This window comes from Zalophus californianus, chromosome 9 (assembly GCF_009762305.2).
Source record: "Zalophus californianus isolate mZalCal1 chromosome 9, mZalCal1.pri.v2, whole genome shotgun sequence".
NCBI lineage: Eukaryota > Metazoa > Chordata > Mammalia > Carnivora > Otariidae > Zalophus > Zalophus californianus.
The window spans coordinates 114,291,570-114,308,252 of record NC_045603.1 but is presented as its reverse complement, the minus strand read 5'-3'; the positions used below and the strand labels follow the sequence as shown (position 1 = coordinate 114,308,252).

The window sequence follows — 16,683 nt, the reverse complement described above, 5'->3', positions numbered from 1 at the left end:
GTATTGGTCCTTTGCTATTACAGTTAAGACCATCAAGTTGTAGTCTAGTTGTTTCAGTCAGCTCCTTTGCTGTAGTTCGTGCCTATATTTTGTTATTTAATTGCTAAGTAAATTATATATTAAGTAGAATTATGAATGCCCCTGGATTATCCATGCAGTGTACATTTTTAAAAAATCAAATTCAAATTATGGAGCGATTATTAAACTAAGTAGATTTTATACTCTTTGGTTTAGGTAAAATCTATGTCCAACTTTTCTGCAGCAATAAACCATGCCAACACATCGCTCATCAGCCATGACCCAACAAATAGGCAGTTTTGTGTGTCCAAATACCCACCATCAGTGAAACCTCACTGTTACATAAGTTTCTTTCCAGCCGCCATATACCTAATTTGGACTAAACCCCAAAGTCAGTCAATCAACGGTACCTTTACTGCACCATTCTCATGCATGATGATACAGTTATCCGCATCTTCTGAGAGCTGGTACAAGGCTTGAGCTGTCGCTTGATGTACACTGGTGTCATTTGATTTCAGGTAACGCACTAATGGAGCAACTGCTTTGTACTCTCCAAAGGCCGCTCTGTTTCTCCCCCACATACAGCAGCGTGAAATAGCTTCTGCTAGATGGCGCCTCAGTTTATCATTATTCTGTACAAAGGAAATGAATTGTACATGCATTGCAATGAACGTGTAAGGTCATGTTTCTGTGCTGGATGTTTATTACCCAATAAAATCCCAATGAGTCAAGGGAGAAGGGCTAGGAGGCTATTCAGGGGGTGTCTTGAAAGAAATTAGTATTTTGGTGGTCCCCAATGGGCCAAGGTCAATCCTGAGTTTTCTTTTTATGACTTTAAAAAAATTTTAAATTCTTTTTATTGACTACTGAATGTAGTCAATACACTCAAAGGTGATCGAGTGTCTGGCATTTGTTCTTTGCTCAAGGCTTGATTTCCTTTTGAGCATGTGCTTTAGGGAAAAAAAATAGTTAAAGAATATTGGACATTCTTAAGGGAGCATTTCACTTGACTGGGATAGGTGGTTAACTCAACACCTCCACCCTAGGAACACTTCTACATCAGTAATACACCTTGGTCCCGAACAGGGAGAAGGCAGAGCAGCAAACAATGACATGTATGAGTCTGCCATTTTCCTTTCTATAGCCTTTATCCAGACTATATCCTTCTTTTTGTATGTAATTAACTCCTATGGGTATATTATACCTAAATAGGATATAGTCTTCTGTTTATTAATTGTATTGTTCTCTTTATTGAGGCAACAACTTGGTGTCCCTAACTGAATCTGGGAGTTATTCTTAGGAACTCAGTGTTAGACTGGCCCTAACAAGTCTCCTAAACCAAGCATTCTTCCAGTGATTGAATTTCTGCTCTACGATTTTCCTGCCAAGAGGTAGCCCAAGCTATGCTCAAATACCTCTGGTCATGGTGAAGTCATTATCTCTTAAGGCTGCTTCTTCTGTCGGACACAGCTCTGAATCAATAATACAGTGGTTGCCAAAGTCTCCCAGCTCAAGAATGCCTTCAATCCAAGCTTGCTAAGCCTTGGGGGCGGGGAGCGTTTAACTTCTAAAGCTGGCATGAACCATTATCTTAAGGATAATGGTAACGATGGTGGTGATGGAAGACGACAGTTAACACTTCTATAGTAACATTTATATTTGCCACCACTTTACTTGCCAGTAAGAAATAAAAAACAGCCTCTTATTTTCTAAGGATCTTGCATATTAAATTGTACAGTTAGAATACACTTTCACATTGGTTAGGCTCAGAGAAATTAAATAAGGTGACCAAAATCTCATACCTCATAGGTGATGGATATTAAGCTTGAATGCAGGTCTCTGGACTCTAAGTTTAGTGTTTTTACTACCACACCATGATACCTTATGATAATACACATTCAAAATAAAAGGATGTGTTACTTACTGTATTTGCTAGTTTGGACAATAAAGGGACAACTCCATGATCTGTAATAACAGCTAAATTTTCTTGATCTTTTGCTATATTGGTAATAGCAGCACATACACTTGCCAAAACTTCTTTATTATCTGATCTCAGTAAATTGACAACAAGTTCCAAACCACCAACAAAGGAACGAACCATTTCTCCAGCATCCTAGAGAAAATTAAAAACAAAAGATGTTACCAAAAATAATTTTATGATCAGCATTTTTTTTAAAAAGTAAAAAGTAATGATAAGGTTGCGAGGTACACCTTTGGCAAAAAAAACAAATTCAGTTTATTTCTTTATTATTTGTGATTTCTATGTATGTATGTGTATGTATATACACACACACGCAGTTGAGTTTCAACAAATATTTACTGAACAACTCTTATGTGAGAGTTACTGTGCTAACTACTGGGGATATAGAAATTAGTAAAATAAAGTTGTATTATTTGCTGTAGTTATATTTTATAACATCATCACAAAAACTGAATTAGTAAATACTAAACCACTCTTTCTAGGGGAAATGCAGCATTAGGTTCCTGCGAGCCTCTGGTCACAATTTTGTCAACTGATCAATACATGACCTTGTTTTATGTGTGTTTCTGCTTAAAGATATCTTGTCTCATATATTGTTAATTAACACTGAACTCATAGACACCACACTATAAGTCATGCCTGAAGGAGGCTTATCTAACACATGAATTTTCTCTGTAAGGCACATCATAGCCTTCTGGTGTTTAGGAACACTACAGAGCACTTGGGTACTACATGTGGGGGCCATGTCAAATAGTGAAATCACCAACAAAACCCACAAAGATACGAAAAATTTGTCATTAAGTAGACTACAAAATGGATGTTGGTTAACAGTATGAGAGCTAAAACAAACAGGTAGAGTGTCATCTTGTTTAACCCCAGCTGAGAACATGCATTTTGGGTGACTCAAATTTTTCACCTCTCTGTGCATGTCCAAGAATGACCACAGAGGTGCTGTGAGTATTGATTTGGGGATTACAAACACTTTAGCAAGTAGGCAAAAATTCCCAAACTGAATTTGTGAAGAACGTGGATTGATTGTATATGCTCTTTTGCCATTATGTTGCTTGCGATCCAGTGGGGAGTAGGGGCATTAAGAGATAAGTATAATGGGGACTCCTGGGTGGCTCAGTTGGTTAAGTGACACACTTTTGGTTTTGGCTCAGGTCATGATCTCAGGGTCATGATCTAGAGCCCTGCGTTGCACTTAGTGCTCAGCGGGTAGTCTTCTTGAAGTTTCTCTCCCTCTGCCCCTCCTCCCATTCTCTTTCTCTCTAAAAATAAATGGACTGCCCCCCAAGAGGATGTTTGTAAACAAAGTCTAAAAGATGAGGAGTTACCAGTATGAAGGAGGTTCAGGGTGGAGGAATCATCATCATGAAACAGACCTGAGAGGGAAAGGACGTGTTTTGTTTGTTTTCCTTAGTGCAGAACACCATAAATAACATATGAATTTTCTCTGTAAGGCACATCATAGCCTTACATGCATAAGCATGAAAGGGAGAATGGAAGAAAATGAGACTTATCGAGATCTTGAAGGTTCTTTACTGCATGCCTTGGTACAGAGTATGAAGTTCATTTTAATGGCATAAAAAAAGTCACTGAAAAGGTTTGAATGTGGGGGGCACCTGGGTGGCTCAGTTGTTAAGCATCTGCCTTCAGCTCAGGTCATGATCCCAGGGTCCTGGGATCGAGCCCCGCGTCGGGCTCCCTGCTCAGCGGGAAGCCTGCTTCTCCCTCTCCCACTCCCTCTGCTTGTGTTCCCTCTCTTGCTGTGTCTCTCTCTGTCAAATAAATAAATAAAATCTTAAAAAAAAAAAGGTCTGAGTGTGTGTGTAGTTGCGGGGAGTGGGGAGGGGGTTTTAATCAATTTTGTATCACAATAGATCTCTCGGAATTGCAGAGTTGAGGTTGGGGCAAAGCCTGGTGCTGGGAACTCAGAGGCTGTTTCACGACGTTCAGATAAGAGGTGGTGGCAGTGTGGAAGGAGGTTATTGTCTAGATCTGGAGGAAAGGGTGTGGATTTGTGCGTGCTGACTGGAGAAGGTAAGGACCAGTGACTCAATGATGATTCCTCTGTTTCTGGCTTGACCTAGTGGCGCTAATGTTGGAAAGGCGGGGTGTTGTTTTGTTTTCTTGGGGTGAGAAAGGATGGTAGTTGATATCAGAGGCCTGATTTGAATGAAGTGCCTGCAAGACATTTACGTGGAGACATCCAGAAGTCAGTTGTATATATGCGTTTGGAGCTCAGGAAAGAAAGCCAGGCTGGAGTCAGAGATTTGGAAGCCGTCAGCAGAGAGACTGTAACTGAAGTAATGTGTGTGAGAGGTGGGGAGTGAGGGAAAGTGGGCTGTCTGTGCTAGGGCTGCAAGTGTGGGCAGGAAGGGAATTTGTCAGAGGAACCTGAAAACAGATGGTTGCTCAGAAATCCTCACCTCTCCTGATGGATGGCAATGGCTGTGTAATGTTCAACCATTTGTCTCCATAGCTTTCTCAAGTAACAGAAATTAATACCTTTTGAATGCCAATTATATCTTAGGCACTTTGCATAAATTATCTCAGTTAAACCCCACAATAACCACGCAAAATAGATATTATTTCCATTTTAGATTTTAAAAACTGAGGTTTCAAAGATGTTGAACCTCCTAAACTAGACTATATCCCTCAAGGAGCCATGTTATAGTAACCTTAGTGAAACTTATAATCATAAATCCAAACATCTCATCCCCATATCCCCCAAATTCTTCCACTGCTCTCCCCTACCCTTGGGATAAAATCCAAACTCCACATGGCGTGTGTGCCCCTGGCTTCCCAGTCTCACCTTCTCTGCCTTGATCCCCCTTCTCTAACTGCACACACAAGCCCTAAACCAGTGCCTCCCCAACCCCCAACCCCTGGAGTTAATAATCAGAATCTGGACACTCATTCTCTGAAAATATGGTTAAGTCTGGGGGAGGGCCTATAATTTTTTTTTTAATTTTAAAAATCTCTCCTGTGATTCTAAACTTCAGCCAGTATTGGGAACATTGCTTATGTATCAGTCCTTCAAGTTTATGTCCTCAAACATGCCACTTGCAGGTCTTCGTGTCTTTGCATATGGCTTTTTTGTCTATTTTTTCCACTAGCTTTGGACTTTCCATGTGGTCTCAGCTACTGACTAAGGTACCATTCTCTTCAGGGAAATTTCTTGAACTTCGAGTCTGGTTCAAGCTGTTCCTACTGTACTTTACCTGGTTCTTCTGTATTATAACACTTCCTACTCTCTGCAGTAGTGGCTTATTTATTTGCCCTTGACCTAGAACATATGTTCTAGGAGGGCAGAGACTCTTTTCTGTCTTGTTTATTGTTGTACACCAAGTTTCTCTGAAAGTTTCTATGCCAGTTTCTAGAAACTCCACTGAATTAATCTGCAAACTCACAGCTACAAAAGGAAACTTTCACCAAGGACATAACAAACCAAACCAAAGTTCTAGTGAATGGTGAAGGACAGACCCCAGTCAGGTTCTTCCCAAGCGTAAGTAGAAAGTATCTTTCCCACACCATGTTGCCTCTCCTGATTGCTATGGGAAGTGTGTGAGCATTATTACTGGCCTTGTTCTCAGTACCACATTGAAATACAATCTCTGCTAGGACATACTTTCACATTCTGATGTATTAATAAAAATTATTTTGAAAATATTTGCCATTTTCCCTAAAATTCTACAATAAAGCCTTTTACATAAAACAAAAGGAATGATTATACTTTCAATGGTATTCTACACTGCCACCTTATTACACTTCTGTGCACTAGGATGCAACCAAATCAAAAGATTATAAGAGTTAATTTATTAACCTTCAGTCAAATATCCCACATAATTTAATCCAAATTGCTCTTTTGAAGCACTTAGGAGTAGTGGAAGTTGTTGTAGTACTCTTTCCGTGTTGTAGATGAGGAAAACCTTGGAGAAATAAATTAATATGTGACAAGTGAAATGATAAATGGCAGAGTGGGATCTGAACCCATGTCTGCCTGACCCCAAAGCCACCACACAATACTGCAATTATGTGAATCCCAACCACACACTTGGTCCAGATGAAATAAATTCATAATCCTAGCCACATCCTTGGTCCAGATGCACATGTAAACTCAAAAGCAAAAACAATGGCTTTTAGAATTTCAGGGAACCTCAAAAGTGTAGCCCCAAAACTCCACTTTTCAAAATGATGTTATTTGTGTCAGTAAACTAATACACTTGTCAACCTTGAAATTACAAAACAAGTTTTGCTTTTTTTTTTTTTCTCAAGAAAGACTGGAGGAATTCCAGGAAGATGATGGTGGCATATTCTTTGAATGTCCCTAAGGAAACAGAGAAACTAGGGGCAGCAAAACAAAAAACATAGAAATGCTAGGTGACAAGATACCTCTACGGACCCCCAAGTACAAGCAGATTGGGACAAACTACCAAAGCTACATGGTCTAAGAAACCAGAAATCTGCAGAGAGAAGGCAGAAGGACTTGTGAAGGCCATGGAACCAGGGAGCCCAGACTGCCATTAGGTCTCCCTGAAAAGCTCTGGAAAGCTGAGGAGCAGCACAATGGACTTACCAGGCTCTGATTAAAGTATAAGACCGAAATGCCCCCAGGTCTGACAGTGCTGGAGCTTCTGTGGTCTGAGTTCTATGCATTCTCAATACTACCAACTGAAGGCTCCTTCTGGGTTAAAGCCTTATACCAAGGAGAAACTCCTGGGAGTTGCCTCCAAACAGAGCAAGGCAAGGACAATGGGATGAAGGAATGATAGAGTCCAGGCAAAAAGAGAGGAGGGTAGCAAAGGAGTCTGAGTCTACTCTCTATCCTTGGGTAGATAACAGAAGTGGGATCTTGAGAAGCATGAAATTAGAAATGCAACTCTGGCCCACATCTCCCTCCTAAAACACCATGAGAACTTATTTCACTTAAAAATGAGCAAAACAAAAAGACTATGGTGATTTTCCATATGGAGTTATTATAAGAAAAATAATTAGCTGAAAGAAAAATCACAGAAGCAATGAAAGGAAAATATCAATTAGAATTATCAAAGCTCAGAAATTAGGTGATTAATTAAAAAAAAAAAAACCCAGTTTTTAAAGGCAGGTGAAACCCATCCACAAAGAATTAGAAATGAAAGAAAAATTCATTTTGAAAATGAAGAGTATATTAGAAGAAATGCAAAAATGAGTAAACATAATAGGTAATATCTTTAAATAAACAGAATATGTGAAGAGTCTGAAATAATGGGGGAAAAGCTAACAAAAAATTCATACACTAGGCAGAGAAAGTAGCATACATATAGTGAGTCCCTAAGAAGGAAACAAAACAATATAATAGAGCAAATTTTTAAAACTATGATTCAAGAAAACTCTTTCCTGAAATAAATAAAACCTGACAGCATGTTCGAAAGTTGCCCTGTATACCTGGGCAAATTTGCCCAGAACGTGCTAACGTAGAGAAATATTCTAGTACAACTGCTGGACATTAATAAAAAAGAAAAAAAATTATTTGCTCATCTAGGGAAAAAGACCAGGTCACTTCTCAGGGAAAGATATTATCTTTAGCCTTTTCAGTAGCAATGTTTTTATGCAGAGGGAAAGAGAGTAACTTATATAAACAACCTCAAGAGAAAATGTGAATCAATGTTCTGATATCCAGCCAAAATGACCTTCAAGTATAAAACTGTTATAAACATGGAAGACTCTAGGGGATGTGTTAACACAGGCCCTTCTGAGGAATCGACTTGAGATTGACTGTCAGATCTCCAAAGAGACTAGAAAGACATTGACGAAAGGATGGCAGACTTCTAAAAATGCTCTACTGGCTTCATTTCCTTCTGGATGAGGTTTAAATCATTAGCATGACTCAAGTATTTTCCCAATCTGGCTCAACCTCACTCTCTGGTCATATTTCCCAGTGTACCCTTTCATATAAACTATATTGCAGCTTCTAGGATTACTGGTGTTCCCTTAAGTGCCATGTTGTTGTACATCTTTGGCTACGTCATTTTCTTTACCCGGATGCCCTTCTAAACTCCTAAAAACTCCTACTGGGAGCCCTGAAAACTGACTCCTTTTAATAGTGGCTTAAATAATATTTCCTCCATAAAATCCACCCCCACTGCCCTTCTCAGTATGGTTCACTCCTTCCCCTCCACATTCCTGTAGATGCTTTTCTCCAAAATCCATTCCCTCATTTTCCTGTATTTGCCAAGGCTTGATTTTGTTTGGGTATCTAACTCTCTCATAAAGAAGCACCTGGAGAAAGTGCCTCTATACCTCAGAGGTAGATCTTGACTGGCCTATGCCTATCACCTAAGTCTCATTCCCTCTGCCATTATTTGTTTAGGGGTGGGCTAGATATGGCCCAATGATGGCCAGAGAGTTCTGAGATGCTGTCTCCTAAAATCTTCTGGAAGTTATAAGGACTAATTACAGGTCACACTGAGAATGGTAGAAAGAGGAAAACAGCCTGGGGTGTTTGACCATTGTTGAGCTGCTGAATCAACCAGGCCTAAAATCCGCTTTGGCCATTTAAAACCAAAGGCATCTTGTAGGCACACTTTTTATTCTATTATGATTGTTTTCCACTGGGTCCTTTCCCCATTAAGTTGTGAGCTCTTCAAGAACAGAGCTGCCTGGTCTTGTTCTTTGACTCTCATTCGGGATATGGCCTGGTGTCTGTCACACAGCAGACTTCCAATAAATGTTTGCTGAATTGTGAAAAAATAAAAATAATGAGGGGACCATGACTTTAAGATACTTGGCCACAGTCACAAATACTAAAAAGCCAAAAGCATTAATTATGTATTAATAATGTAACTATGTAAAACGAATATAAATGGGTGAGGCCAGTTCAACCCCATGGTCTAGTGACTTCCTGGTTGTCTCACTGCTTTATCAGTAGACAGTGAGTCACAGCACTGGGGCCATACTGGGAGAAATAACAAAAGTGATCACATCTGCTTCTGCTCCAAGAACTTCCTAAGGTGCATGGTATGAGATAGAGGAAGCCAAAGTCGCAATGAGATCATGGGCATGGCTCACCGAGGTCTTGTAATGTTTACAATCTGTGGGACAGTGAAATCTTAGACTCAAGCCCACAGGTCCTGCCAAAGTTTGTTTATTTGTTTGGAAGGTGAGACTTCTCTCTCTCTCTCTCTCTTTTTTCTTTTTAGGTTTAAAGATTCTAAACATATGACATCTTGCTTCACATAGTTTCTATGGAAAGGGAGACAGTATATTTGAGGATGGAAAAAGTAATTATTCTGCCAAAACTGTCTTTCACTAATGCTAAACGACTGGGCAAATTCAACATATTTTCCACCTTCTCACATATCTTAAAAAACTAGTTTTTGCCAATTTGCCACTGGTGCAATATTGGTTGTGCACAATTCAAATTTTCGTCTTTAATGCAAAAACCCCCAATTAGAATAATAATAGTAATAACAATGACAACAATCTAGCTTTTTGCAGTTTACAAAAGACTTCCACATAGGTATCTCCTCGGATCCTCACAGCTCTGCCTTCGGGAGGCATGAAATCCCCATTTTACACATGGGAAGGGTCAAGGTTCATGAGTAGTTAGTGACAAAACTAAAAATTGACTTTATGTTTCCTGATTTCTCATTTTCACTATACACTGTGTGCTTAGACTTTTGGAAGTGCCAACGATTATATTTACCAGATTAGACCTAATTTATAAATAGTCAGAAGACTCTTCACAATTTAGAGGGCTCATAATTCCAAAGATATGAAGCTGTTTTGCCAATGACAGTTCATGAGACAAACAAAAACAGTAATTGAAAGAGAGACTATGAAACAGCTTTATACTGTTCTTAAGGTAAAGCTGGAATGGATGAATAAGTAGGAAAAGGTGTCATGTTCAAATTAACCAAAATTAAGTCAAACACACAAAATAGGACAAGAAATGTAAAGTAACAAAATACTTTTGGTTAAAATTCAACTAATAGGAAAATATTAAGGCTTTATTTACAGATTAATGAATAAAACAGAAAATTGGATGTTTTAGCATAGAGCAATTAAACTAATGGGTATGAAATTCCTTCTCTTGCCTCCAGCGAAAAGAACTGGCAGTTTTCTGATGAGGTGAGATATACATAATGCAACTTTAAAGCACATACAAGGCAAGCGTAACATGACTTAAGAACAAAAATTTTTAACCAGAAGGGCTATAAAAACACTGTTTTGTGCCATACAGAGACCGTACAATGCATAATACAGTATTTGAAAAAGATTTAAAAATAGCACATTGCATATAAAAAATTCCAAAATTGCTACATTCATGTTAGAACTGCATGTCAGAGAAACCAAAACTCAACAGGCAAATCTTGTCCTAAAAGTATATTCATTCTATCAAATCCTTTTAAAATTCTAAATACAACATATATACACAAGGAGAACAGACTGTTTGTGTGGCTCTATCACAGTAAGATCCTTGTTCTGTTTCTAGGAGTTAGCAAGTCCCACAGCTTAAAACAAATTACTGACTTAGAACTACCTTACACTTTCAAATGTAGTTCTTCAAAAATCAAAGTTAGGTATCATTTATTACCTTTTTCATTCTGAACTGAAGGAAAAGTAAATTAATTTCAGGTAAAATAAATGATTCAGTCCTCATAGTGTAGATTTAAATAGCTGCAAATGCACTGTACTTTGAGGGTGGCTTTATCAAATTAAATCACAAAAAAATAAAGAGAACACATTTACTGGTTCTGATTTTCTCTACTTCTCTAGCCTAATTTAAGATAATTTTCTTAAACATCACAGAGAACTGTGATTTTTCCATTTTCTTATGTTGATTCTGTTTTAGATATAATATTCTATTAATGAGGAGGTCTAAATTGTGAGAAACTATTGTGTATCCAGAGGTTTATAGAGTTAATGAAATGACATTCTTAACCAATGATGTTTTTGAAAAAGGCGTATAACTAGTACAAAGAGCTGAACAAATGTATATCATAAAATAGCTATTATATAAATCTGTGTGCATATATATGCATATATGTATATATACTTCATTTTTAATATTAAATATATTTAGAATTTTTTCCCACTTGTACTCAATAACACACAGATTAAAATGAGTAAAACAATTTCAGGTTAATATCCAGTCAGATGCTTCCAAACAGCAAGTTGTGTGGACCAGGCTAAGAACAACACCTGAGACCGTAATCTTGACAGAAAAAAAAGTTTAACTATATGAAATACTATACTCTAAAAAACCCAAGAGTCTCCCATTTACAGAGAGACTGTTTTCTAAGTTTACTTGTTGGGTCTATTACATCACATTTTTCTGTAAATATGTGGTTAATATCTCCGTGTGATAGATAAGAGTCTATTTAACTCATCATGAACCTGAACTATAACATACGAACTGCAACCAATCCTCATTTTCATGCATGTTCTAATATTTGAAGCCAGGTATCTTGTCTCCCTCATCTTCTGTGATGTGTACCTTTAACTAATTTTCACATGAAATGATTTTCCTAGGTCTCCTCTCTATCAAAGTTTCTCTTAAAACACACCCAGAGTTTAACACAATTCCAGATGTGGTCTGACCAGAGCAGAGCGCACTGGAATTCTTATCTTTCATGAAGCAGACACAGTACTTCTGCTAGTATGGCCAACCACACGCACTATTGCAACAGTTACATTACCCTTATTTGTTCACCTTAAGCTTTGAAGTCTGCCCAAATCCCTGTATCTTTTCTAAGTGAATTATTATACAGCCAGTACTCCCACATCCTGCATTTATGGGATTTCCAGCTTCCTTTTATTGCATAAATTGGATTGAACAATTTTCATATAAAAAAGATAAGCTTTTAGACGTAAATTTCACTTTGTAAAAGTGCATTTCACATAAAAACAGAAACCAAGTGAACCATCTGATATTCTGAGGTAAGTAATTTTTCTAAGCATTCTTACGTTAAAAAAAATTCCTCAGGAAGGTAGAAAATATAGTTTTTGTGCCAGTAGTTCTCAAACTGTATTGCACATTAGAATTCCAAGGGGAATTTTTAAACTTCTCTGAGCCCAGGTTTGACCTCATACCAATTAAATCAAAATGTATGGTGGTGGGAGCCAGCATCCGTACATATCTCTAGGTGACCCCAATATACACAATATACAGTGGTTTGAGAACCACTGGTTTAAGAATTTAAGCCATATAGTGAGAATACCTGGGGGCACATCCCAGTTTTATCATTATTAGCTATAAGGCTTTGAGCAAGCTACATAACTTTGCTAAGTTTTCATTTCATCATCTGTGAAATGGAGCTAATAGTAGTATTTATCTCTTAAGGGTTTTTAAAAGGATACGTATAAGACATATAACAAGGTGCCTGGCATATGATAATAATAGCTGTTCCTAGTGTTATATTTTCTAATATTTTGAGAATGTATATGTTACCAATAGTTTGCACAACAAAATATCAACTTAAGGAATAACAACTTGAAATCTATTTGATTCCACATGTCATTCACTCTTATGAATATATTCAATATACATAACTCAGCGATATTTTTACTACATGTTCAGTCCTGTTTAAAACCCAAACAAGAATGAGTTGGGTTTTACAATACATCCTTGATTATTATTAGATAATAAATCTATGTTTATTTATATCATTAAAACCACTTTCATTCATGCGTTCATTCATTTGGCAAATTAGGAGCCTCAGAAATATTAAGATACTATTTTATGTTGTGGGATTCAAAATAAATAATCTGGTTTCACATTATAATCACCTGGAGTAATTTTTTTAAGATTTATTTATTTTAGAGAGAGAAAGGGAGAGAGAGAGAGAGAGAGAGAGGGTGCACATGCGGGGGGGGGTGGGCAGAGGGAAAGGGAGAGAGAGAATCTCAAGCAGATTCCCCACTGAGCACGGAGCCCAATCCCAGGACTCTGTGATCATGACCTGAGCTTAAATCAAGAGTCAGATGCTTAACTGACTGAGCTACCCAGGCGCCCCAACTGGAGTGATTTTTTTAGAAATATGAATGCCTAGGCCTCAATCTCCACATATAGAATGATGATGGGGCTCTTGCATAAAAATATATTTTTTAAAGCTCTGAAGGTAATGTGCTTCTAGAATAGAGAATAACTGATGTGCACAGTTCAGACTGTGTTGTTATTTACAGAGTCAGTGCATCGGTGATGATCTCAAATGCCCACATTTAGTTTAAGACTAGAGGAGGGAGGACACTTCAGGAATCTTCTATAACAAGAATGAGAACACCAGCAAAAACTGGCAAAAGTAATTTTTTCAAAACTGTATAATTTAGTGAAAAGCTTATAACTCATCGTGTTTATGCAAGAAAAATGGCTGAATCTCAGTAAGAACAGTGAGTTTTCTGGCATTTAAAAACTTTCCGTATTCTCACCTCTCTCTACCCAGCTTGGTAGTAGCCTTGAAACCATGTTTCTGGGAAAACCTGCAGCCTAGCAGGGGAAGAATGGGTTTGGAGCTCCTCCCAAACCCCCATTCCAACAGAATGGTTACAATTTGCCTTGAAAGGCAACTTCTAAGAAAAGCTCCAAAGGCTTGTCTTTACTTCAGGGTTCGCTCACTAAGGAAAGTCCTATTCTCAGGGCATGTCATAAAAAAGATCTGTGGCAATTATTTAACATAAAAGCTGTTTGAGATGGTAATATTACTTGGGACAAATAAGAGGCTGGCCAAAACATAATTAAAAGGAAAATCTTAAAAATGGGATGTCCACAGAGGGTTTTGAAAAACTCCAACCTATTTGTAGGGATCTGAAATGCCACATGTAAGTGCAGGACCATGGCATGGTTAGGAAAGACCTGAGATAGCCCTGAATGCTCACCTCTGGCTGACCTTGAGGCTCCACACAAGCAGAAACTTGTAGAAGGGTAAAGTTGTAAACTATTGGAATGTTCAATGTGTGCCATAAAACACATACAGAACACCTCACCAAAGGATGAGAAACCTAGTGGTGCAAGGAATTTAAGGAAATCTCTGTCAACTCATTACCTGATCAATGAGGTAACAGAGCAGAAATCTTAGTGGTCACACTGACAAAGAATATAGACATTATAGAATTAGTCCAAGAAAGTCACTAACAAACAATAGCAAAAACAGCAACAAATAGCAAAAATACAACCCCTAAGATGGGGAAAATCCGGTTTCCAGAGTTTCTACATTATATTATTTAAAATACTAAGTTTCTTTCTCAAAAAAGTTATGAGACATACAAAGAAAGAGGAATGTATACCAAAAAATATAACCAAGGAAAGAAAACAGTCAATAAAACTGGACCCTAAGGAAGTCTGTACCATCTTGGTCTTAATAGATAAAGACTTTAAATCAGCTATTAAAATATGTTTCAGGAACTAAAGGTAACCATGCCTAAACAATTCAGTTTGAGACCATACCTTGGGAAGTAGGGAATATTAATAAAGAGATTGAAATTACATATAAAAAAGGAATCATTAGAAATTCTGGAGTTGAAAAGTACAATAATTGAAATGGAAAATTCACTTCATGGGACCAACAGCAGATTTGAGCATGCAGAAGACAGACTCAGTGAACTTGCAGATAGGCCAGTCAGATTATTCAGTCTGAGGAAACAAAAGAAAATTAATGAAGAAAAATGAACACATCCTCAGAAATCTATAAAACACCATCAAGCATACCATCCTACATATATGAGATATGGAAAAAGCGGAAAAGAGAGAAAGGGCAGAGAGAATATTTGAAGAAATAATGACAAACACTTCTCAAATTTGATGTAAAACTTTAACCTACATATTTATGTATCTTAATGAATTCCAAGTAGGATAAACTCAGATATACACACCTAGACAGGTCATAGTCAAATGGTGAAAGATAGAAAATGTTGAAAGTTGCAAACTGTGCTTGAAAGCTGTACATGACTCATCATGAAACTTCATTAATAGTAACAGCTGACTTCTCATCAGAAAGCATGGAGACATTACCAAGATGGACTCAGAAGTTCCAAACACTTGCTCCCCCATGGAAACATTAAATAAACAACTATAGACTAACTAATATAACTTTATAGGAGCTCTGGAAACCAGTTCAGAGATCTATAGCAAAGAAGCAAGAAAAAGTCACAATAAAAACTTCAGGAAATTTCCTGGCAGTTTTACTTTCTCTTGTCCCACCCCCTTCCTGGCAGTGGCACAGTGTGGTCAGGAGGAAGCAGACTGATTCCCAGTTCCTTCCCTTGGCCAGAAGAAGCAGAATGGAAATTATTTGAAACACTCTAGCCTGTCTGTGGGCTACCTAAGAGAGACTGATTTCTATCTCACCTGAATCAGAACTCAGACAGGAAATTGTGGCAGAGTCTGGATCTCAGGTGGCAAAAACTATGCAAGGCAGTGGCAGGCATTGTGGGGTGGGGGACTGTAGATTCACAGATACCTGGGGGCAAGAGATTACAAGCAGAGAAATATAATAAAACATCTATGCCCCCAAAGAGAAGCTGGAGTGAGACTCTGAGAAATTAAGACATTTAAAAACAGCCATGAACATGGGGAATTTTTAAAAAGGATATACACAGGCCCAGATAGGACACATGCCCAGAAAAGACCCGAAGAGACCTTATACCTTCACCCTGGGCTGATTCCAATAGGAATGACAGGATCTTATTAACTAGGGGAGGTCTTCCAAACCAATCTGGAAAAACTAGGAGAGGTGGATATTTTTTCAAATGCCCACTTTTCAACAAAAGATCCCAAGACATACCAAGGAACAAAGCAACACAGTTCATTCAAAGGAACAAAATAAATCATGGTCTCATCCATGAAGGAATAAATGTGTCAGAATTACCAGGAAAAGACTTTAAAACAATTGTCTTAAGTATGTTCAAAAGCTAAAGGAAAACACAAAGAATGAAAGGAAATAAGGAAAATGATATCATATTCCTATATCATTTTCCTTAGTTCCTTTCATTTTTTGTGTTTTCCTTTATAATTTATAATAAATATAAATTATTATATATATAACATATATATAAAATTTCTCTCTGTATATCTTTCTGTGTATATATATCTCCAAATAGAAATTCTGGAGCTGAAAAGTATAATAGCTGAATTGAAAATTTCACTAGAGGGATAAAATAACAGACTCAACCAGGCAGAATAAAGAATCAGTGAACTTGAAGACAGGTGATTGAAAATTATTGAATCTAAGCAACGAAAAAAAAAAGAGAGAGAGACAGATCAATTTGGGCATTATGGGAGTCACAGAAGAAAACAGAGAAAGGGGCAGAGAGATTATTTGAATAAATAATGCCTAAAAATATCCCAAATTTGAGTAAATACGTGGATATACAAAAGTCCTCTCAAAACGTTCCATCCAACAACAGCAGAATATACATTTTTCTCAAGTACACATGAAACATTGTCCAGGATAGACTATATTTTAGGCCACAAAACCAGTCTGAATATTTTTTTAAAGATTGAAATCATACAAAGTATGTTTTCCAAACACAATGAATGAAAACAGAAATCAACACCAGAAGGAAAACTGGAAAATTCACAAATATTTGGAAATTAAACAACACACCTATAAATAACCAATGAATTAAAGAAGAAACCACATCTATTTCTTACAGGAAAAAAAATAGGAAAACAATAGAAAAAGTAAATGAAATCAAGAGTT

The 16,683-nt window shown here is 37.4% G+C and overlaps 1 protein-coding gene across 3 annotated transcripts in view; it reads right to left on the bottom strand.

Annotated features, from left to right (window-relative positions):
• Positions 1 to 16,683, bottom strand: part of ARMC4 (armadillo repeat containing 4) — a 188,539-nt gene that overhangs the window by 51,983 nt on the left and 119,873 nt on the right. For all 3 annotated transcript variants that reach the window (XM_027593224.2, XM_027593225.2, XM_027593226.2), the window contains 2 exons: positions 1,943 to 2,131; positions 429 to 650 (listed from right to left, as the gene is read on the bottom strand). In XM_027593224.2, the coding sequence (XP_027449025.2) occupies positions 429 to 650; positions 1,943 to 2,131 (411 nt within the window). The remainder of the gene's footprint in view (positions 1 to 428; positions 651 to 1,942; positions 2,132 to 16,683) is intronic.